This window comes from Bufo gargarizans, chromosome 6 (assembly GCF_014858855.1).
Source record: "Bufo gargarizans isolate SCDJY-AF-19 chromosome 6, ASM1485885v1, whole genome shotgun sequence".
NCBI lineage: Eukaryota > Metazoa > Chordata > Amphibia > Anura > Bufonidae > Bufo > Bufo gargarizans.
In genome coordinates, this window is record NC_058085.1 from 126,420,192 (window position 1) to 126,444,897 (window position 24,706).

The 24,706-nt window shown below is 46.7% G+C and overlaps 1 protein-coding gene across 1 annotated transcript in view; it reads right to left on the bottom strand.

The window, feature by feature from the left end:
* Positions 1-24,120, bottom strand: part of LOC122942040 (trafficking kinesin-binding protein 1-like) — a 69,813-nt gene extending 45,693 nt beyond the window's left edge. The window contains exons 1-3 of the mRNA XM_044299534.1: positions 24,101-24,120; positions 12,074-12,351; positions 5,067-5,261 (exon numbers count right to left, since the gene is read on the bottom strand). Of these exons, the coding sequence (XP_044155469.1) occupies positions 5,067-5,261; positions 12,074-12,351; positions 24,101-24,120 (493 nt within the window). The remainder of the gene's footprint in view (positions 1-5,066; positions 5,262-12,073; positions 12,352-24,100) is intronic.
* Between the last annotated feature and the right edge of the window lie 586 nt (positions 24,121-24,706).

Sequence of the window (24,706 nt, forward strand, 5' to 3'; positions counted from 1 at the left end):
GCCCCTAGGTGGTGCACTCATATATACACACAGTATATCTGTGGTTTGCTAATAAAGTTAGTTGAAGTAGACTGAGAGGAAGTCAATGGAGGAGGTGAACAAGAGCAGTCCACAATGTAGCTGCCATTTATCAATGCCACTTATTGATCAAGCCAAGGGAGCATATAGAACAGTATTACAGCAGCACAGCACAGACCAGTGAGACTACGTCTGGATATAGAGAAAGTCTAGTGGAGGTTGGAGCTAAGTTAGCCAATGGACTTCACGAGCACCAGTGATCAGGAGGAACCTGAAAGTACCTGGACACCGCCGGATGATTAGTGCATAGAATTATCCTTTACCACATCCCTCTATGGACATAGTGGACCGTAATTCTTTTCCAAAGAATGGAGCAGAAGACTAATGCCTGCCACTAGGGAGCCGCCCTGTCGATTGCTACTGACTAGTAAGAGTTATTATATCCAGTACCTAGAGAATGGACAGAGTATAGCTAGATACAGAAAGAGAAGGAAAACTCCTCACATTACAATTGCCCAGCCTGTTATAAGGAATACAGCTGAACCAATATTTGGATTTATTGCTTTGCCATATACATGAACTGTACTGACTACCTAGAGACACGTGATTCAGTAAAAGTTCTGTTGCTTACTACAGTTGACTCCTCATCCTTCCTACCAACTTCATTTGTACCTAACGGTGCTGGCATCACAAACACAGGGGCCCAGCCACCAAAGCACCTTAAAGGGGTTCTGCACTTTGTTTAAATTGATGATCTATCCTCTGGATAGATCATCAGCATCTGATTGGCGGGGTCCGACACCCGGGACCCCTGCCGATCAGCTGTTTGAGAAGGCAGAGGCACTCCAGCAGCTGTCTACCACTGGCCCAGTGACATCACTACTTATGCCAACTGGCCTGGGCGTTGCTAAGCTTTGTTTACTTGAATGGAGCTTAGCCTCGCCAAGGCCAGTGATACTAGTCGCCACGTCACTGGGCCTGCGGTAAACAGTGAGAGGGCCTGCAGCGCTGCTGGAGCGCCGCTGCCTTCTCAAACAGCTGATCGGCGGGGGTCCTGGGTGTCGGACCCCTGCCAATCAGATGCTGATGATCTATCCAGAGGATAGATCATCAGTTTAAACAAATTGCAGAACCCCTTTAAGCATACCCATTACCATCAAGGGCATGTCAACTCCCATCTGGCTGGTGTTCCCTGCAATAGAGAGTGCCCTGGAGGGATTTAGTGCTGTCTTCCCATCCACTGCACGCCGGCCAAGGGAGACTCTGCTAACCGTGAGTAAATTAAATACTACCCCCATCTGCCCAACGTAGCCTCACATGTTGCCCCTGCGGACCCGGTTGCTGCATACACAGTATATAGGCTAATTGACTACTAGTGAGGATATATAGCGGTTGTCTCAATCCTGCAAATGACATTTATCACTTAGAGAAAGTTAATACAAAGCACATACTAATGTATTGTTATTATCCATATTGCTTCCTTTGTTGGCTTGATTAATTTTTCCATCACATTATACACTGCTCGTTTCCAGGGGTGTATGGCCAATAAGACTAGTAAGGAGCCCAAGGGGCTGTTACCAATGTTTCAGGAGCCCAGTTACACCCACTATGAAGGGGCCCAGCACCGCACATGCAGCGTCCTACATATGTGTGTAAATGGGACACTTCAAACATCTGTATTTAATAAGTGGGATTTCTTGCCTTATAAATGGGGTTGGGACCATCAGTTGCGTTGTGGAGAAGTCAGGTGGATACACAGCTGATAGTCCTACTGAATAGACTGTTAGAATTTGTATTATGGCAAGAAAAAAGCAGCTAAGTAAAGAAAAACGAGTGGCCATTATTACTTTAAGAAATTAAGGTCAGTCAGTCCGGAAAATTGGGAAAACTTTGAAAGTGTCCCCAAGTGCAGTCACAAAAACCATCAAGCGCTACAAAGAAACTGGCTCACATGCGGACCGCCCCAGGAAAGGAAGACCAAGAGTCACCTCTGCTGCGGAGGATAAGTTCATCCGAGTCACCAGCCTCAGAAATCGCAGGTAAGGGCCCTTTCACACTTGCGTTGTCCGGATCCGGCATAGAGTTCCGTCGTCGGGGCTCTATGCCGGAAGAATCCTGATCAGTTTTATCCTAATGCATTCTGAATGGAGAGAAATACGTTCAGGATGCATCAGGATGTCTTCAGTTCCGGAACGGAACGTTTTTTGGCCGGAGAAAATACCGCAGCATGCTGCGCTTTTTGCTCCGGCCAAAAATCCGGAAGACTTGCCGCAAGGCCGGATCCGGAATTAATGCCCATTGAAAGGCATTGATCCAGATCCGGCCTTAAGCTAAACGTCGTTTTGGCGCATTGCCGGATCCAACGTTTAGCTTTTTTAGAGTGGTTACCATAGCTGCAGGGACGCTAAAGTCCTGGCAGCCATGGTAAAGTGTAGTGGGGAGCGGGGGAGCAGCATACTTACCGTCCGTGCGGCTCCCGGGGCACTCCAGAGTGACGTCAGGATGGATCACGTGATCACATGGAACACGTCATCCATGCGCACGGGGCGCTCTGACGTCATTCTGGAGCGCCCCGGGAGCCACACGGACTGTAAGTATACCGCTCCCCGCTCCTACTTTGGCAACCAGGACATTAATAGCATCCTGGGTGCCATAGTAACACTGAACGCATTTTGAAGACGGCTCCGTCTTCAAATGCTTTCAGTTCACTTGCAATTTTCCGGATCCGGCGTGTAATTCCGGCAAGTGGAGTACACGCCGGATCCGGACAACGCAAGTGTGAAAGGGCCCTTAACAGCAGCTCAGATTAGAGACCAGGTCAATGCCACACAGAGTTCTAGCAGCAGACACATCTCTAGAACAACTGTTAAGAGGAGACGGTGTGAATCAGGCCTTCATGGTAGAATACCTGCTAGGAAACCACTGCTAAGGACAGGCAACAAGCAGAAGAGACTTGTTTGGGCTAAAGAACAAAAGGAATGGACATTAGACCAGTGGAAATCTGTGCTTTTGTCTGACGAGTCCAAATTTGAGATCTTTGGTTCCAACCACGGTGTCTTTGTGCGACGCAGAAAAGGTCAACGGATGGACTCTACATGCCTGGTTCCCACCGTGAAGCATGGAGGAGGAGGTGTGATGGTGTGGGGGTGCTTTGCTGGTGACACTGTTGGGGATTTATTCAAAATTGAAGGCATACTGAACCAGCATGGCTACCACAGCATCTTGCAGCGGCATGCTATTCCATCCGGTTTGCGTTTAGTTGGACCATCATTTATTTTTCAACAGGACAATGACCCCAAACACACCTCCAGGCTGTGTAAGGGCTATTTGACCATGAAGGAGAGTTTAGGCGAAATTGTCATTATCACTAACTTAACCTTCTGGGTGGTAGTGAGAAAACATAATCCGTTTCTAGATGAGTTTCCTGCCAAATAATGAAGCAGATGTGTTTGCCTGCCGTGAGGGGGACACCCTTAAAGGAATACTCATAGATAAATAATTACTGACTCCTCATTCTTACAACTACTACTCTCAACATTTGCACCTAACGGTGCTGGCGTCACGAACTAGGGGCCCAGCCACAAGCACCCTAAATATCACCACCATCAAGGGCACCTCAACCAACATCTGGCTGGTGTTCGAGGCAACGGAGAGTGCCCCGGAAGATCTCGGGCTGTCTTCCCTCCCACTGCACTGCCGACCCAGGGAGGCTCTGCTAACCATGAGTACAAATGAACTACTACCTCCAACGGCCCACCGTGAGACTCACGTGTTTCCCCTGCGGTCCAGCTCGCTGCACCCGCATCCTCCGAATCTCCTCCTTGCTCTCCCAACGTCACACAGTTAGAGCGCTGTAATCTCGTGCATGCGCACTTCATTCCCTGCGGCTGATGCCAGCACAGGGAAGGGAAGTATGTCGACACCGACATGCGGTGTACTCGCGCATGCGCGAGATTACGGCTTTCTAACTGTGTGACATTGGGGGAGCAAGGAGGAGATTCAGAGGATGCGGGCGGTGCTGGGCTCCTGAAATGTTGGTAATAGCCCCTTGGGCTTCTTCCTTGCCTCGTTTGCATATATACAAAAACGTTTTATAAAAGCACTCAGAGCTATGGGAAATGTATATTGTGGACGTGCTAGTGGTGATGTAGGAGCGCGTTTCCTCAATTCTATAGGCTAAACCTAGCTGACAGAATCCCTTTAAAGGCTTAGGTAGTGTTTGGGAGAAGAAAGTCTTTCCCCTCGACACATTGTCACTCTTGTCCACGGCTTGTGTCTGACATTGCAGGTCAGTTCCATTCAAGTGCATGCAATACCAGGCACAGCCATGGACAAGGGGAGCGCTGTTTGAAGTTAAGAAGCAGACCCTTGTTGGGGCTTTCCACTTGGTAGTTTCTTAAAGAGCTCAGGATCCTGCAGTCACCTCCAGCAGTGGCACCGGGGCATTGAGCAGTTACATGGTTTGGATGCTAATTTTTGATCATTTAGACCATAATGGGTACGTCTGGTTTGGCTAATGGATTTACTCAATGTAAAACTGATCAGAGGTAGCTGAGACGCACCATGATCAGTTGTGAGGGCTGAAATTCTGTGGATGCTGGTGGCGGGGATTACAATAGCGACAAAGTGTCTTCATAGGGCTGTTTAATGCAGCTCAAATGGGTTGGAAAAAATTTAGAATAAAAAAAAGAAAGAAAACAGCGCCACACTTGTCCATGGGTTGTGTCTGGTACTGCAGCTTGGACACCTTTAAGTGAAAGCTGCAATAACAGACACATCTGTGGACAACAGGGTCACTGTTTCTGGGACAAAACTGATGATTGAACCTCCTAGCATGTCTCTCGAGCAGATGCCCCCTAATCACGTTTATGAGTTTCTACATAGAGTGGAAGGTTCACATTGCCCACTGGGCAGAGGTACATGGCCACCCTAACAGCCAGCCCCACCAATTATTTTACAGTTCATTCTGCTACATACTCCCAATATGGCAGCTGGAGCAGAAGTGTTGGTCAGCGTACTGCGCGTGCTGAAAAGGTAAGTGAACTTACGGAAATATTTTAAGGTTTCCCCTATCTGCTCGGGGGTGAGGCGCAAGGGCAAATCAGGCGGGAGCAGAGGGGTGTGCAGCCAGTCATCGTGCTCATATCCAAACATGGTGTCGGCTCGTAGAGTGTAATGTGGGAGCTGTTCCTGCAGCAGGCTGATGATCTCCACCTCTGGGACGTCCCCATTGGTGCACACATCTGGAGAGGGATAAAGAAAGGGTTAATGGAAGGCACATTGTAAGATTTACTGCTCTAACCCTGTACAGCAAAGAAATGATTAGGTTTAGTGTGTCATTTAATTTTCTGCTACACTTTGATCATTAAATTACTGGCAGGTTTTAGCAACCTCTGCTTGCTGTCAATGAATAGGCACCACAGGTACAAGCCATGCACCTGTGGGGTCATCACATGACCTGGATGGAATTTTAACCTTTAGATATGACCAATATACATTGCCATTCACTGGCAGCAAGCAGAGATCATGAAATGAAATTGATGCATAAGGTATACCATAAAAAGTGCAGAACTTTCTATTATACCATGAACAGAGCTTTACTTGATGAAGGTGGGAAACCTTCTGTCTCATTTTAGAACAGTATAGAAACATTTGCCATTCAGGAGCCGGAAACAGCATCCCCTGCGAGCGCTGTAATTGCAGCCAATCAGATATTCAGTATAAATATATAAATGATGACCACTCCAGAGCAGGGGGAATCTGTACACGTATGATGTGCATGTTATTACAGAGGATGGTAGCTAGGGGGCTAAGAGCTTTAAGGCACACCACTGCCCTCTGCTGTTCTCACAGCGATATTACCAAAGTACAAGGATCTTCACACCCATTTCATGTCGAGGGCAACAAAATGTACATTTATAGAAAATCTAAAGACTATCCTGCCATACAGTACAGGACTTCTAACCAGGGGAAATGTGCAACAACACTGCCCTCTGCTGTCCAGCTTTGGCATTGCCGCAGTAAAGGAATTAGGGGGTCATTTATTAATCTGAAATACACCTAAATTAGGCATATTTAAGGTGCAGATGGCAATGCAATGGTTAGTTTCAACTTCTCCCCACTCACACCAGGTCTAAATAAGTTGGAGTGGCGTGGGCGGAGAAAGGGAGTGGCAGGCAGGCCCGTATCATTCATCAATTTCTACGCCTGTTTATGGCCTCATGCACACGACCGTTGTTGTGTCCAGTGTCCGTTTTCCGTAATTTTCTGCAGACCCATTGACTTTCAATGGGTCCATGGAAAACTCGGCTAATGCACCGTTTGTCATCCGCATCCGTGATCCGTGTTTCCAGTCCGTGAAAAAAATATGACCTGTCCTATTTTTTTCACGAACAACGGTTCGCGGACCCATTCAAGTCAATGGGACCGTGAAAAAATGCAGAGGCACACAAGTGTCCGTTTTTTTTTCCTATCATTTGCATTGCAAACTTGACTTAGACTTTTTTTTTTTACTTTCCTTCATGTCTGGTGATCCTCCAAAAATAAAGGAAGACTCACTGAAACAAAAACGGAAACGGATCACGGAGCGGTCGTGTGCATGAGGCCTTAGGCTATGTTCACAGAAGCCTTAAAGGGGTTCTGCACTTTGTTTTTCTGGATAGATCATCAGCTTCTGATCGGCAGGGGTCCGACACCAGGGACCCCCGCCAATCAGCTGTTTGAAAAGGCAGCGGCGCGGCCTTCTCACTGTTTACCACCGGTCCACTGACATCACGAGTAGTATCAACTAGTGTGGGCGGGGCTAAGCTCTGTTCACTTGAATGGAGCTTAGCCGCGCCCACGCTAGTCGATACTAGTCGTCACGTCAGTGGGCCTGAAGTAAACAGTGAGAAGGCCGCGGCGCTGCTGGAGTGCCGCTGCCTTCTCAAACAGCTGATCAGCGGGGTCCCGGGTGTCGGACCCCTGCCGATCAGAAGCTGACGATCTATCCAGAGGATAGATCATCAGTTAAAACAAAGTGTAGAACCCCTTTAAGAAATCCAACAGAGGAACAGCCTGCCCGAGTTCACCGTATAATGCCGGGAACCACCAGATCCCCATTTACTTCCGGGGGTGTGCGCATCCGCGCAAGCGCAGTAGCACGACGCCTCCGCGCAAGCGCAGTACCAGGCCATGGGTAAGGTAAAATTACAGTGAGCGTTGACTCATGGACGCGCGCATGGACACCGCGCGTGCGCCCAACCGCGCATACACTCTCAGGGGTAAGGAGATCTGACAGTCTTTTGTCTTGTTAAATCTCCTTACCCTCACTCTGCGAACGTGCAGATTGTAACTCAAAGCCAGCCAGCAATGAATCTGAAGCACGCTATGTAGCGAGGGTAAGGAGATTTTACAATCCGCGCGTGCGCAGTGTGAGGGTAATGAGATTTACCAAGTCAAAAGACCGTCAGATCCCCTTACCCCTGAGAGCACACACGCGATGTCCGTGCACACGTCCATGAGTTAACGCTCACTGTAATTTTACCTTACTCATACCCTGGTACTGCGCTTGCGGGGAGGCGCACACCCCTGGAAGTCACGTAGGGTAAGGAAATCTGACAAGGTAAGGTTTTCTGACAGAACAACGGCTTGTGAGATTCAGAAACAGCTCTCATTGTTTGAACACTGTGTGTGGATTAAAGGGGTATTATCATCTTAAGGATTACTGTTAAATCTGTTAATGATCATTTTTCTAAATATATTTAATTAACAAATTCCCACCCCTTAGAAAAAAATAAACTTATACTTACCTGACTGTTGTCTTCTGTCTCCCCTGGTTACGGCCACCTCTCTTCTCAGGAATCGCGGTGGCCGCGCGTGCTCAGACTACTTCTTTTCTTCTCCCGGCCGGCCGCGCGCTGTACTAAACACACATGCTGAGGCCACGCATGCGCTATGGTGATTTCTTCCTGACCAGTATAGTATACTTGCCAGGAAGAAGTCACCAGGGCGCATGCGCAGACTCGGCGTGCGCGTTCAGTACAGTGCGCGGCCCGGCCGGGAGAAGACATCAATCAAGATGGAGCCCGCCCCCTGCCGAGTGCCGAAACCAGGAAGTGGACAGCGCGTCGGGAGCAGGTAAGTATTAAACGCCGTGTTGAGGATACCCCTTTAAGTTAAATGATCAGGACTGATATTCTATTATTTGGCCACAAGATGCCGCTGTTTCTTAAACACAGATAACAGACTGCAGATATTTAAATATATAAGGAGGTGGGGTTTGGGAACCTGATAAAAATGAAACAGCAGCCATCTTAGAAGCTAGCCGAGACTGAGGAGCGGTGTGTGAACAGAGAATCTGAAGGATCCAGGAGTGAGAGGACCCCTCAGCTGCAGCTGAGTGAAGTTGATCGTTGTCCAAGACCCAGATCCTGTCCGGGGAAAGGAGGATTGTTTCAAGGAAGGCTGATAAGAGCTGAGGAACAAAGCTACATACCCTGCGGGACCTCATGTTTACTGAAGAGACTGGTGGTTCGGTTCAGATCCAACAGCAAAAGAAGAGCAGACCCGGGTCGGTAAGATCGTGCACGGACCTCATTGCAGTGTTTGTGCCTAGACTGAGACCAGGCCTGTAGTTAGCTAGTTAGGGTCTCTGCTTTGTGTCAGGCCTAAAGTGCTGCTACTGTTACTACAAGGACTCCATTACTTAAAGGGACATTGCAGATTTGAGAGCTGATAAACACCCCCACGAACTCGACCCAGTTCAGTGTTTTTGCTCAGGAGTAATAATCAGGCACGTGCTACCGGACTAGTTATGGGGGGGGGGGGGGGATACTATAGAGCACGGTAAGATTGTAAACTGTTGTGTTGCACCTCAGGCCAGCCCGTACTAAGCACTCAAACAATTGTTCGTGTTTGCTTCAGGGTAATAATAGGTATGGCAAGGCAGTTTTAGTTGTGCCCTCTAGTAGGTAAATAACTGCACAATTTCCTGCGGCATCCATCAGAGGGCGCCGTGCTATGCAGCACAGGCGTCTCATCATTTGTGGTTGTGTTTATTATCAAGTGTTAGTAAAATTCAGTTTTTGCAAAAGCTGGTGTCAGAGTTGCTTTCCTCGTTCGTGACTTCGCTGTATCCTGGGGAGCCCACCCCGGTACACGGCTTACAGGCTTTTGGCTGGACAAAAGTCCTGAGTGAACTAATTTTTCTTCAGCCAAGAGCCAGCATTATGCTGGAAGCTGGTCAGATCCCCATCGGATCCCATTGGTGGTTCTCGGCATTATACGGTGGACTCCATCAGGCTGTTCCTCTGCTGGATTTACTCATGCTCCTGTGAACATAGCCTTATAGATAAGTCTGGTTATTAAAGAGCCAGTAGTTCTTTTAACTATTATGTAATGCTGGTAATTCCCTCCTGGTGGCGCTGCAGGGGAACTGAACATTGGCTGCCAGGTTCCCCACACACACAGTTTACAGCTGATCATGGGGGGCCTGTGATCACGTTTATCTTCAGGGGTTACCTCTAAAATAAAAGAACTGTCCATGGTAGAGAACCCTTTTCATGACGACCTAAAGCAGGTCTATCAGAGTAATGTAGTCCTCAGCATCATATATGTGTGCATATACACTGATCAGCCATATCATTAAAACCACCTGTCTAACATAGCGTCGGTCTCCTCCTGGAGGGCAATGGATAGTGGTCTTCATGGGCACACTGACCAGTCTACGGCTACACAAGTGACTGTACAGTGTTCTATCGTAGTCAGCAGTAACACGTTCAGCAATTAGTGCTACAGTTGCTCCTAGTGGGACTGTATCACACAGGCATCTGACGGCCGCCAGTTTATCTGATGTCATTCCTAACACCACTTTTGATAGGTACTACCACAGCTTCTGAGAAACCCCCCTCCTGTCATTTGGGGATGCTCTGACCCGGTCATCCATGTAGCCACCACAATGTGGTCCTTGTCAGAGTCGCTCAGATCCTTTCCCACCCATCGACAGGTACCATTGTCTCAAGATAATCAATGGGTTAGTGGTTTTAATATTACAGCCCACAGAAGTACTTGGAACTGTATATGTATGAACTTACATATACACACACCGGTATACACGTGTACTTGCAGGTGTGGATATCAAACCGGCAGCCAGGCCCCATGCACATGACTGGATCAGTTTTGCGGTCTACAAATCACGGATCTGCAAAACACAAATACTGGCTGTGTGCATCCAGCATTTTCCCGTTTTGCACATCCTACCCTATGTTAAAAATGCCTATTGTTGTCCGCAAAATAGACAAGAATAGGACGTTTCTATCTTTTTTATGGAACAGCAGAATAGACATATGGGTGCAGACAGCACACTGTTTGGATGGGTTTGAATCCGACCCGCAAAAAATGCAGATTGGATGTGGACCAAAAATACGGCAGTGTGCATGGGGTCTATGGGGATCATCAAGCTGAAATACGCTTAAATTAGGAGTATTTCAGGGGCACATTGCGGCGCAACTAACCCCTGCTCACGGCAGGTCTAAAAAAGTGGACGGGCTGGGAGGTCCGTCCCATTTCCCATTTTGTACGCCTTTTTCAGGCGTAGAAAAAGGTCTAAATATAAGACAGCTCGGAAGCTGGATGCGCCAAAGTTATGGAGAGGCCTGTACCTCTTTACAAGTGCTTTTAGCCAGCCCTGTATCTGCGCACATCCCCATGCAGCAGAAAGGGTGTATATATGTAGATGTGCGCAGACGCACTAGGCACCTACTGCTCAATGTCAGCGAGACCCAGCGCTGGAGGTCACAGGTCTCGTGGGAAGACGTGATGATGCTGCCAGTGAGACTGGACGACTGAACGCGGAGCAGAGCAGAGCAGAGGTAGGTATTTTTTATTTTTTTTAGGTATGCACGTGCTGCGCACCACACTGGGGGCACCCGGCACTATGAATTGAATTTAGAAAGGGGGGAAAAATTTAATAAAATCTATACAGAGAGGGAGGCAGCCTGGCAGGGGCTGTGCCATACTGGGGGCACCTGGCAGTGGCCCTACGAATTGAATTTAGAAAGGGGGGCCCGCACCAGCCATATAAGAGGGGGCCACTAAAAAATATAATCTATACAGAGTGAGAGGGGTGCAGGGGCAGCCAATCATTTAATTATATACAGGGGTCAAAATGAAATATATACAGTCTGGGTGGGGGCCAAATGAAATATATATAGTCTGGGTGGGGGCCAAGTGATACATATATGGACTGGGTGGCGGCCAAATGATATATATACAAAGAGAGTAGCGGGGGAGGGGGTGGGGTAATGAAGTTGCGGGTTAATGGTGGTGGGGGGCCCCAATCCAAAGTTTTCCCTGGGGCCCATAGGCCTCTGGTTACGCCACTGCTCAGTGGTGACCTGTGTGGGAACGGCACATGAACTAGATCACTGCTGAAGCCAATGATGACTTGCCTGTAGTGGCAGAGACAGGAGCTCAGTGCTGGATCCAAAGTGCTGGTGAGGAGTCTTTTTTATTTGGCACCATCCCTGGCTCCTTGACCATTGGCTCCCAACCTTAGAGAACCCCTTTAACTCAATGTGCTAAAGAGTTACTTGAAAATAGTTTTTATTTTTTAAGCTACACAAGAGTATTCTTGTATATTACTATATTGAAGTGCATGATAAGCCATACCTCTTTTACCCAAATTACTCCCTCCATGAGAGGGCGCTACTCAGATAAAAGAGAAGAGGACACAGATGATCCACAGGGCCAGCAGAATACAAGCGCGGTTTATGGCATCTGTATTCTGTAGTTGTAGAGAGCAGAGGACCTGCTGCAATCGCTGTCAGCATCCAAAGGTCAGTAATAGAAATCTGGATGGGGAGAAGTAGGCAGTATGTGTGTACCAGGCAGTTGCTTGTAATGCAGTCCCATCATATATTAGAAAATGTGCAAAAAGTAATTTCAGAACTGTACGATCCCCAAAATGTTTCTTACTTTCCCATTCAATAACAGTGGAAACATGCCACACTGTAATTCAGCCCCAGAGGTATAGTAGCGTCAGTGGTGGCACCAGTTGCCCATATACCCCCTTCACCTGTGATTGTAGAAGCATCTTTGACATGGCGGCTGTTCTCCACTGACACAATGTGTTTGTCATTGTCCTTGGCTGTGGGTTTGAGGTCAGGCACTTGGATATCACTGAAGCACGCTGGGGGGTATCTGGCAGCCTCCTCACAGGATTCGGAGGCGTCCAGCTTGGCAGGAGTCAGCGGGAGATGCAAGCTGCCATGCACTGAAGACTTGAAGAACCCCTGATCTGGTAGGCAAAACAGATACCCAGGCCTCTCCTGGGCCAGGCTACTGGAGATAGCCCTGTGTGAAGACAAGAAGATAGAGAGCTGATAACAGAGAGCAATAATACTGTACAACATCTTCAAATTGTTAACCACTGTATTCTCGTGTCTTGTATAATCTGTTCCTGGGAAAGCTGGGTGACAACCAATAGATGTTACTTAAAAGGAGTTGTCCTGGGTTCAGAGCTAAACCCGGACATACCCTTATTTGCAACCAGGCAGCCCCTCTGAGACTAGCATCTGAGCATCTCATGCTCCAATGCGCTCTCTTGCCCTGCGCTAAATCGTGCAGGGCACGGGCTCTTTTGTTTTCAATAACACACGGCCGGGCGGTAACTTCCGCCCGGCTGTGTGTTCGGTGACGTCACCGGTTCTGATGGGTGGACTTTAGCGCTGCCCTAGCCGTTTTACTGGCTAGGGCAGCACTAAATCCCACCCATCAGTGCCAGTGACATCACCAGGGTTCCCGTCAGCCCCATGGAGAGCCCCGGTACGTCACCGGATCTCCAAAAAATGGCTTTGCCCTGCGCAATTTAGGGGGGCTGCCGGGGGGAAAATGGAGGTATGTCCGGGTTCAGCTCTGAACCCGGACACCCCCTTTAAAAGGGGTTCTCTGGGAATGAATTAAAATGGTCACAAGCAAGTTGTCATGAAATGTGAGCAGGACTGGTTGCTTCCACTTACAGAGATGCCTAGGATAGTGAGAGGATGGAGCCTCACTACACACTACGCTCTGGCACTTGCATAGACTACATATTGGTGAGAGTTCCTGTCAGGCTGCTCAGCCATGATGACATCTCCTAGGCAGGATCACATCATTACCATCTATTGTAGAGCAGTTCAGTGTGTAGTGAGGCCTTGCCCCCTCAGCAGCTCTGAAAGTGGTGGCAACTACTGCTCACATTGTAGGACACAGACGCGTAGCTATAGTGGAAGCAGTTGCTATGGGGCCCAAACTCAGAAGGGGCCCATCCAGGAAGAGGACTGAAAGAATGTATTGTCAGTAAACAGTATTATACAATGAGTCATTATATACAGTGACAGTATATACAGCGACATGATGACATACAGTATATACGTGTAGGAAACGGACGGAGTAGCTGCCTGGCCTAGTCCAAGAGAGTGATCTTTACTAGCCGCAGGAGCAGGGGTTGCACGGGAGGAGGGGCTTGTGAAGAAGTTGCTGTGGGGCCCAGTCATTTCTAGTTCTGCCGCTGGTAGGACAGGTTGCTGGCAGTCATTCTAAATCATTCCTGCAGAACTCCTTTTAGAGTCCTTGTAAATAATGTTGAGTGAACTTGTGTTTTAAGTTCTGCGTCCAAAGTTTGGGTTATCGAAGAATCCCGTTACGGATTCCGCTACCACGGACCATAACGAAAATTTGGCATTCATAACGGGATTCTTCGATAACCCGAACTTTGGACGCAGAACTTAAAACACTAGTTCGCTCAACACTACTTGTAAATCAATCATCTATTTAATTACCCATTGATACAGTACCAGGGAGGGCATCACTACACATAACATATTTGGACATTGGAAAGTTGGGTGACCAACAATCAGGCTGAAATGACGGTATTACCTCTATTTTACAGCATAGGAATAAAAAAAAAAAAAGGAAAAAAAAAAAAAAAGAACAAAACAAATTTTTTTTTTTGACAGCTGATGTTTCTGCCCACTGTTTTTTAATGAGAGATATCCTTCTGGTCTCTGAATATGTGACAAGTGAAATATGCAAGAAGTTTCTGTTAGGGTACTTTCACACTAGCGTTTTTCTTTTCCGGCGCTGAGTTCCGTCCTAGGGGCTCAAATCCGGAAAAGAACTGATCAGTTTTATCCTAATGCATTCTGAATGGAGAGTCAGTCCTTCAGGATGCATCAGGATGTCTTCTGTCCAGTCTTTTTGACTGATCAGGCTTTTCAGAAAAACGTAGCATGCAGTATTTTTACCTCCGGCCAAAAAGTCTGAACACTTTGACTGAACGCCTGATCAGGCTTTTTTCCCATTGACTTGCATTAACGCCGGATCCGGCCCTGTGTGTTCAGTCAAAAAGGATCCGGCTTTTGCATGTTAAACCCGAAAAATGTGAAAAAAAAGTTAAAGTCCATAAATGGCGGATCCGTTTTTTCCAATGCATTTTTCCATTGTGATCGAAAGCCTGATCAGGATTCAAATGTAATCCGTTTTCACACGTTTTTCCGGATCCGGCGGGCAGTTCCAGTGTCGGAATTGAACGCCGGATTGAAACAACGCTAGTGTGAAAGTAGCCTTACTGTAGACCTTGTAATATTTCGCAGTAACACCTTTCTACCAGCAGATGGCGGCAAAACAGTAGTCGCCTTTCACATGAACAGACAGTGGATGGAGAGAGACAGTAGTGACTTGAGTGCTTTGATCCAAAGAGACCAAGTTTTGTGCACATGGTGAATTTTTTTAAAATAACCTTTTAGGCTGTTTTCTCATGCTCTTTTATTTCTTTTTTTCTTAGGGGTATTTTGTACAAAAGGTATAAAAATACAAACAATCAAAAGTCCTATATTTTTTGTACCATTCCACTGTACATCCAGAATAGCCCCAAATACGACAAAATGGCCTTCTCGTGACACTCGTGTGGGCAGATCTGATCTGAGTCTCCATGCTGGGAGGGGGGTCATACAGTGATTCGATCACGTGTTCACTAGGTCCACTAGAATGAGTGGCATTACCACTTTTCAGTGCCCAGCACTCATTGAGCGCTCTGCAAGCCGCACTAGAAGACATAAGAGGCTACAAACCACTTCTTCTGTATTCACCTCAGGGCCCTGGTTGATAGTGGGGAACCCTATCTGCTCCTGCTAGAATAACCTGCACGGTACATTTACAATGGTACACGGTTAGTAAATAGTACCACTCTTGTCCATGCACATTGTCAACCATGGAGAAGATCGGTGCCGTGTGTGCAGGAAAAAAGCCGCTCAGTCCACAAATTGCCATTAGATGGCATAGATTCTGATGTCCATGATGCTACACTAGTAATTAAATGGTTGTCCACCTTTTTACTAGTGATGGTCTCACACCCTGTCGGTCGGTCAGCTGTATCGGTGTAGCTCCAGAAGTTGGAACCAGAACTAAACAGGTCTTTCACTGTGAAGAGTACAGAGCTTGTCACCACCGCAGTCCACTACACAGTGGATGGAGCGGTGAAGTTCTGGTGCTGGAGCTACACTGAAACTGTTGATCAGCAGGGATGTCTGAACCCCGCAAATCAGATAGCAATGGCCTATCCTGAGGAGGGCCATCACTTGTAAAAAACAAAAACATTTCACCCCTCATCTAATACTAATCCTCCACTAACGACCAATTATCTATGAACTGACCAGCTTGCTTACAAAAATGGAGACATGAGGGGCTGTGTTCAGTAGGTGTGGGGTCACGGGGAACTACAAGCCTTCAGCATGAAAGAGGAGACTCCTTCCCCCTGCCTGTTTACTGCTGTTCTAAAGTTAATGTTTATCCCGGGAAGATAGACAAGAACAAATAAATGGAGCCTTCAGCTCAACAACTTCACAAACTATTGTCCAAAGAGGAAGTTCTAGACTGTTTACCCAAGTAATCCTCACATGAAAGGTCTGGAGCCGTCAAAGCTTCCTGATGACTTCACCATTTGTGACAAATTTACTGTCAAACTGCAAATTGTCATTAGCCCATGTTGAAGTCTCTTTAGACTTTTTTTAAACAGATATATATGCAGCTGATTGGAGTCCTACTCACCTGTTTCTTAGAAGTAAAACCTCGGTGACACTCCTTGTGAGAGCTGTAATGGGGATCACAATGGTTGTTGCACACTTTTTTTTTTTTTAAAGGGAACCTGTCACTGTGTATAAAGCTGAGGACATGGGTTGCTAGATGGCCGCTAGCACATCCGCAACACAATAAAAGCACACAGAGCTATGGGGACTGGGTATTGCGGATGTGCTAGCGGCGATCTAGCAACCCATGTCCTCAGCTCTATACACAAAATCCCCGTGACAGGTTCCCTTTAAGGAACAGATATCACTAGGAGTCGCAGAATAGACTTTGTAATGGCTTAATAAAGGATGGCAACATAAGGACTTCTATTTACAGGTGCCTTGTTTTAAGAAATGCCCTTTAAGTACGTAAAACAGCAGCACAGATGGTGTTTGGGACAAAAATGAACTTAATTATCTGTGAGTGAAAAAGACCGGCCACTCATTACAAGAGTGTAGTATTTCAGTATTTACTTTGTCTTCACCGTGAAATAAAGTGACAACTAAAAGAACTATGGTCAAACCAGTAAAAAAAAGTTCTCATGGACCTTCAGGAGCATGGTATGTCTATTGACGTTGTGGTTGATTCCTCACTGTCCTAGCATTATGCCATTACTTTATAGCAGGGATGCTCAACCTGCGGCCCTCCAGCTGTTGCAAAACTACAACTCCCAGCATGCCCTAATAGCTGTAAGCTGTCCAGGCATGCTGGGAATTGTAGTTTGGCAACAGCTGGAGGACTGCAGGTTGGGCATCCCTGCTTTATAGGATAGGAATGCCTCTTTAAAAGTGTGCCTCCAAATCTGGCCTCACATCGGGTGGGAAAAACTGCTAGTGCACCTCGAGCCATGCAGTTGTCAAGGCAACGTGTAAGAGGGTCAAAAAAATACAATGGGTATGACCTATGGCATTTACACTGTACCCCACTCAAGGATGGCGAAGTGACTCAAGCACTCTGCACAAAGTTTGAACAGTGGCAATGAGCATACAGTTCCATCAGCGGAGTAAACCTATATCATGGGGCCCATAGCAAAACGTCTTATGGGGCCCCTAGTGAGATTTCTGATGAATTTCCAAACTTTACTTCGGCGAGGAATATTTTAATGGAAAAAAAAATGTCACACTTTCGACAACTTTGCCCAATGGGCTGTAAAAATATAACACTCATTCTGCACACAATATTTTCCACTGTATTCACACCATGCATATATTGATAACTATCCTCCACACAGCTATAATTCACCCATTCTCCTCATGCACTTTATTATAAAATTCTGCTTGCACCACCAAGAAAAGTTTAGTGGATAGGAATTTATACAGCTACCATTGAACTGAAAGGATGCTGTAAAAACAAAAAAAACTTCTATGCACCCACTAGTGGTGGCTGCAGGAAAATGCCACAGATTTATCTTGGGAAATAGAAGAAGCAGTTCAGAACCAGGCCCCATTAACAGTGTCACGGCCAGCCGCCGTAGTAAGTAAGCCACTGGGATACATGGTTGGAGTGGGGCTTTCTGAGAGTGGTATAGACACTGAAATCCGAAGGGGTGGTAATGGGCTGTCATCTATGCCATAGACCTGCTCTGAAATACATCCGCTCACTGGGTTGCTTGGGCCAGAGCTCCCTCAGGGAGAGGAGACCTCTCCTGGTCCTGGTCTACTTCTGGCCTGGAAAATGTAACATGGTGGGCCAGAACATGATGCTCAGGAGTGAGTATCATCCATGGATTATGGGCCATACACATTTGATGAAAGTCAGATGACCACCACAATTTTGACAATTCTGGGCAACTATCTAACGTGGATGGTTGTGTACCATCTCCCCTGATGACAGTCTGGCAGTGGCCTATTTGTGGAGAGATTGATGCTTTGGAATGAATCGCTGTTAGCTGAAAGGACATGCCAGTAGCTATGTAAGGCTGTAGGAGTACAGTAAAGCTGAGCAGAGATTTTAGCTAACTAGACAGATTTTGTCCATGCAGTTATCACATGCTTTCAAAACTATCGACATGCATGCCTGGCCCAGTTTTTTAGACATCTTATTTCTGTGGAAAGGAGCACCTGCCAGACACCCCCACCACTGATGATCTTGGGGCAAGCCACAATGGGGTACTTTAAAAATCCATAGACTCTAGGTAAGGCATTACAGACAAAAAAAAAAAACTCAAGTTCATGGCCAATTTTGAGATCAACGTGTTCTACAGATCATTGCTTTGAATATTCAATCATTTAGGTTATCTGAAGATGCCAAGTCCATAATGTTGAACTGAAGTAATGGTTGATTGAAGTGAATAGAAGCAGTAAATTCCAGCGCTAGAGCCACTACAGAACAGCTGGTCAACAGGGGTGCGGGGTGTCAGATATTGATAGTCTATCCTGAGGACATGCCATCGACATAAAAATACCGGAAAACCCCTTTAATGATTCTCTAAGGGTCTCCTGTAGGTGTGAAGGGAGCATCCTATAGACCGTACAGCAAGTTGAGAACAATTCAGCAGGCTGGTAGTGATGTGTATACAGAGTCGCTTGCCTCCATTATTCTGGAGGTACCATAGTTAACCATAGCTAACATTAGAGGTCTAGTCAAGTTGTGGACTCTGCAGGAGCAAAGAATGGACAAGCTGTACTGATAAATTATTACACAAGATTCAGGGTGGTGGAGGTCCCTATTTGCCATTCATAGGAACGCTCATAAGCGATGATCTGCCAGTGTACGGGTGCAGCCGATTACCTAATGAATGAGCAAACTCTCGTTCATCGGACAATCACAACTTTTATGCAGGCACAAAAACCATTGTTTGCCGGCAGCAGATTGTGCCATCTAGTCACACTCTGCTGCTGGCAAACAGTGATTCTGTATGGGGACACGCGATGGCAATACCAATAGCTGCTCCCCATACTGTGGAGGAGATCAATGCATGTACTAGCAGCGGTCTCCTTCAACAACGAGCAGGTGATTGTTGTGAAGGAATGCTTCTTTCCAGACAATCGAAAGAGTCATCTGACAGAGTAATAAAGCCCTTAGACTTTAAAAGAGAGCAACATGCATGGCCACCTCTCCCTGTCTTAGGCTGATAGGATTGCCTAATGGCCATCAGGAGGCCAACATTTTCCTGAGAGCTGGGGGTCCTAGAGATGATTAGCATATACACATCCCATATAAATATTGCCTGGCAGGGCTGTAACTAGAAAATGCTGGATGGATTTGAAGAACTGGCCTGGACAGGGAGGATGGGTTGTTGAGGCCTCCCAGGCCCTTGCTCACATGCAACCACATGTCTTCTTTATAATCCAGAATTGCAGTCACACAGTGGCGTGTCCAGGGGGGAGGCGTTCTGCCCTGGGTGCCGACTCTCAGGGGGTGCCAGAGCACCCTGCGCTCTGTCTCTCCCGCACTGAATGGTGAAGCAGGAAGACTTCTCCCCGCTCCACCATTCAGCCTGCAGACACAGATCGCGCTACCGGCCTGTGGGGGCGGAGCCTGCAGCCCAGAAATCTTTATAAGCTCTGCCCACACAGTGCTGTAGAGCAATCTGTGTCTGCAAGGGAGAGAGGACTGTGAGCTTCAGGAACCGGACAAGGCGAGTAGGTACTGTGTTTTTTTTTATTTAACAGAAGGCATTTCTACCATGGTGGGGGCACAGAGGGTATTTCTACCATGGATGGGGCACAGAGGGTATTTCTACCATGGATGGGGCACAGAGGGTATTTCTACCATAGATGGGGCACAGAGGGCAATACTACTACAAAGGGCATTACTAGTTTTAGGGGGGCACAATTGGCATAACTACTATGGAGGGGGCACAATGGGCATTACTACTACAAATGGGATACAATGGGCATTATAACTATGAAGTGGGCACAATGAGAATTACTACTGTGAAGGAGGCACTGTGGGCATTATTACTATGAAGGGGCACAATGGGCATCACTACTATTAAGGGGGCACTATGGCCATTACTACTATTAAGGTGCACAATGGGCATTACTACTATGAAGGGAGCACAGATGGCATTACTACTGTGAAGGAGGCACCGAGAGCATTACTCTGGTAAAGTGGGTGGGCATAACTTATGGGGCACTGAGTGGGCATTATTACTATGAAGGGGCACAGAGGGCATTATTACTGTTATGGGGCACAGTGAGGGCATAACTACTCTGAAGGAGCACAGAGAGGGTATTACAACTGTGAAGGGGGCACAGATAGGGCATTAATACTTTGAAATGGGCACAGAGGGCATAACTACTGTGATGGAGGCACAAAGGGCATTACAACTGTGAAGGGGGCACAATGAAGAGATATGTACTTTAATGGGGCACAATGTGGGCATAACTACTGTGAAAGTTGTACAGTGAAGGCATAACTACCTTGAAGGGGCACAATATGGGCATAACTACCATGAGAGGACACATATCTGGACAAAACTACTATGAAGGTTGTACAAAGAGTGCAATAGTATTGTAAGGGGGTACAATTTTTTTAAAGTATTGGTAGGGGGTGCCAGAGAAAGGACCCTCCCCGGGTGCCAAACACCCTAGGCACGCAACTGCAGTCACATACAGTATCTCACAACAGTGCCCTCAAACGGAAGATAGAGGAGCGCAAGGTCTCAAACATCCACCAGCTCAGTGATGTTATGGAGGAGGAGTGGAAGAGGACTCCAGTGGCAACCTGTGAAGCTCTAGTGAACTCCATTCCCAAGAGAGTTAAGGCAGTTCTGGAAAATAATGGTGGCCACACAACATATAGACACTTTGGGCATAATTTGCCCATTTTCACTTAGGGGTGTACTCACTTTTGTTGCCAGTGGTTTAGACATTCATGGCTTTGTGTGGAGTTATTTTGAGGGCACACCAAATTAAGGCTACTTTCACACCCGTGTTTTCCCTTTCCGCTATTGAGATCCGTTATAGAGTTTCAATAGCAGAGGAAAACGCTTCAGTTTTGTCTCCATTTATTGTCAATGGGAACAAAACTGGAACTGGGAAAGGGAGCGGAGTGCACCAAAATGCATTCCATTCCATTTTATTGCGCTCCCATGAGGCACACAAAAGCGCAGCAAGCAGCGCTTTTGAGTGCATCCTGGGATGCGGAGTAAGACGGATCCGACGTAACTCACAATGTAAGGGCTCATGCCCATGAACGTAAGGGCTCCTTGCCCGTGCGGCGGACCACGCAAGACCACTAGCGCCGGCTGTACACACGTTGTGGTCCTCAGAGTGCCTGATGAAGGGCGATTATTAAGCCTGAAACGTTGCACTTGACAAACTACCTATTCCAGCTGAAATAACATGAAATAAAATCATTAATTATCACCAACAAAGGAGTGCTGTCTAAATATTTGTGACACTTACAGTTCTTGAGGTGGAGCTACAGAACACAACCCGGACGTGCACCCACCCTTGCCATTTTATGAAAAAAGAGTGCTGTGGCCTATTTACTTGAAAAGGACCACAAGTTGCAGTCCACAATGCACGGGCACCGACCGCGGGGGAGCAGCATGCGGATCTCGGACCTATTCACTTGAATGGGATCTGCAATCCACATCCGACGGTCCGCACCGCCAAAAAGTAGTGCATGTGGTGTGGAGGCACTCCGTAGTGCTTCTGTGGGGTTCCAATCCGTGCTTCCGCACCGCATCTCCGGATTTGCGGACCCATTCAAGTGAATGAGTCCTCATCCGTGATGCGGAATGCACAGGGCTGGTGACCTGTGTATTGCGGAACCGCCGTATGTGGTCTGCAGCATGGGCACGGAGCCCTTACGTTCGTGGGCATGATCCCTAAGTCAATGGAGACGGATCAGTTTTCTCTGACACAAAAGAAAACTGATCCGTCCCCCATTGACTTACAATGGTTTTAGAGACGGATCGGTCATCGCTATGCTAAAGATAATACAACCAGATCCGTTCATAATGGATCCAGCAAAAACGCAGGTGTGAAAGTACCCTTACACTGTTATACAAGCTGCACACTGACTACTATGTCCGATGAAAAGATAGAATAAAATATTTTTGTGAGGGGTGTACTCACTTTTGTGAGATACTGTATCCTAAAGCTTTTCACAAGGGCACAATAAATTATGAAATCAAGGAATACTGGTCAAATGTTTTTTTTCCGACCACATAGCTATAAGTGCACCAAGAGCTGCACAGATTGGGGACTGGAAATACATGGACAGGTTCTGTGCCAGTAGAAGTCTATATACACAAACGCTGTATGTAAAGAAACTGCAAGGTCCATTTTTCTAGAGGTGCCAATATGTCCTCCATGGAAGATCAGTGCAGAAAGTAGTTTACAAAAATGAAGACCACAGAACAGAAGCACTCATTTCAGCTTCTTGTCTAGTAAACTGGAGAACATCTTCATAGCGAATGTTCGTTTTTTTTTTTTAACAATTGCAGCCAGTGCCACCAATGGATGTGTGCAGCTGCCAATAGGGGGCTTCCTCCATTCTGCCTTATCAATGTACTGTATAAAGAGTATGCAGCAAGCTCCCTCTAGTGGCAGCTGCAAGCAGAGAGAATTTTATCACTAAATTTTATACTCACTTCTTTCTCCAGCCCTGTTTTGTGCACCATAAGTCTGGTTCTCTGCCACTGCCTTTTTACTAACTGCATCAGTGATATCATGGTATACGGCGTGTGACCACTGCAGCCAATCACAGTCCTCAGCGGTCTAATCATATGAATAGAACAGTGATTTCACATGCGCCCTGCCATTCCATTCAGCGTCTTTGGGACTGATGGAGATAGCCAAGTAGACACTGAATAAAGCTACAAGGCGTATGTGTACCCACTGCGCCATTCAAACTCCTCCACACTGCAGTCATGCATCCATGGGGCCCCAAGCAATCAGACATTTATCCTCCTATGGATAGGTGGTAAATGTTTCTTTGTGGAATAACCATTTTAAATTCTATTACATAACATGGGACGTAATAGAATTTATCCTCATTACGTAGATACTAGACCCAAATACAATGAAGAGATTTCAGTAACCTGAACCACATAATGACACTTTGGGGCACTGAGGTCTACCAAAAGGTACTGGGAGGTCTAACCAGTAACTCATTAACTACCACTTAGAATAGGACCCGCTTTACCTGCTTCTATGCCTACCCTATCTCTAGATAAAGAACCTATTTGGCAAATATGGACTTTGCCCCATGTAACACAGCCCTGCTATGCCCCTACCTTCCAACTAGTCTGCCCATCCAGACATTTTACCATAAACGTTCAATGACCTTGAAAGAAGAAAATATATGGATGAGGAAAGATACACACAAAACTGGTAAAATTATAGAAGACAGCTGTCCAAAGTACTAAATGTTAGAGAGCGCCCCCTGCAGGTGGTAGGAAGTTGTCTATATGAGCACTTGAGCAGAACCGCCTTGCTTTGAGATCTATGGCCATGCACATTCAAAACCTGTTGGCCAAACGATCATCTGGCTGACAGCTATCTCTCTCGATAACGCATATACCCGTTCGGAGTGGCAGAATGTGTCTTTGTATTTTATGGGGAGAGTGGAGAAAGCTGCTGCCAGAAACTTCTGGTAGATTTTATCACCCAGGAGAACAAAAAGATTGGGCTAAAATATTCACTTCGCCCAATTCTTCTCTCCCCTGATGTTAGAGAGTTGGCCGAAACTGCCATTTTCGGTGACGACACTAGTGTGTATGCTGGGTCTTCAGAAGGCCACAGAAACCATGGTGGCACCACCTGATCAATGTGACCAACAATGGGAAATGACAGAAATCTGATTAAAGAGGTGTGCCAATCAGATATAGACGAATGGTAATATACAAGATCATTAGACCCCACAAGTTAATAGTAATAAATTGTCCACCAGCACAATACATATATACCGTAGATGAGTGGTCTGCTGCTGATGACTCTCCAGTTGTAGTAAAACTACAACTCCAAGCATGTCCCATCAATAGAAGTTAGTTGCAGACCACTATTATAGTGATTTCTAATAAAAAAGAACTCCTACTAACCTCACAAGCTTGTAGTGCATGGTTGCTTCTGCTGCAGATACCCCAAGGAGATGTCTATTATGTGCTTGTTACATCTTGGCTGTGGAGGAGCAACAACCTGCACCTGGAGACTGCAGGCTGAGCCAGAGAGACTGTGAAGAGCAAAGAGCTGGCTGCTATCTAAGACACGAGGAGGAGGAGCGGAGACTGAGCACACAATGGGACTGGGAGTCACCGAAAGGCTATTCCTTGTATGTAGGATGAGAATGCTGCTCTGCCCATAGACACTAAAGTCTTCTCTATTGTAGACTAATTTAGACAATACAACCAATAGAAAGCTACCAGGACCCCAACTTCACCCATCTGCTAAGTACGTAGGTAATAGGACAACTAATCTACAAATCATACTAATACACAGGTACCAGAACCTCTAATCCAGTGGTCCCCAACCTTTTTTGCACCAAGGACTAGTTTCATGCAAGACAATTTTCCCAGGGACCGGGTGGGGTGGTGGTGGGGGCTTTGGGCGGGGCTTAGGGTGGTGCTGGTCGGCGCTGACTGATTCATGCGCATAACAAAACACAAGGTGCATATTAAAATTTATATGGCGGCAAAATACTGACTAGG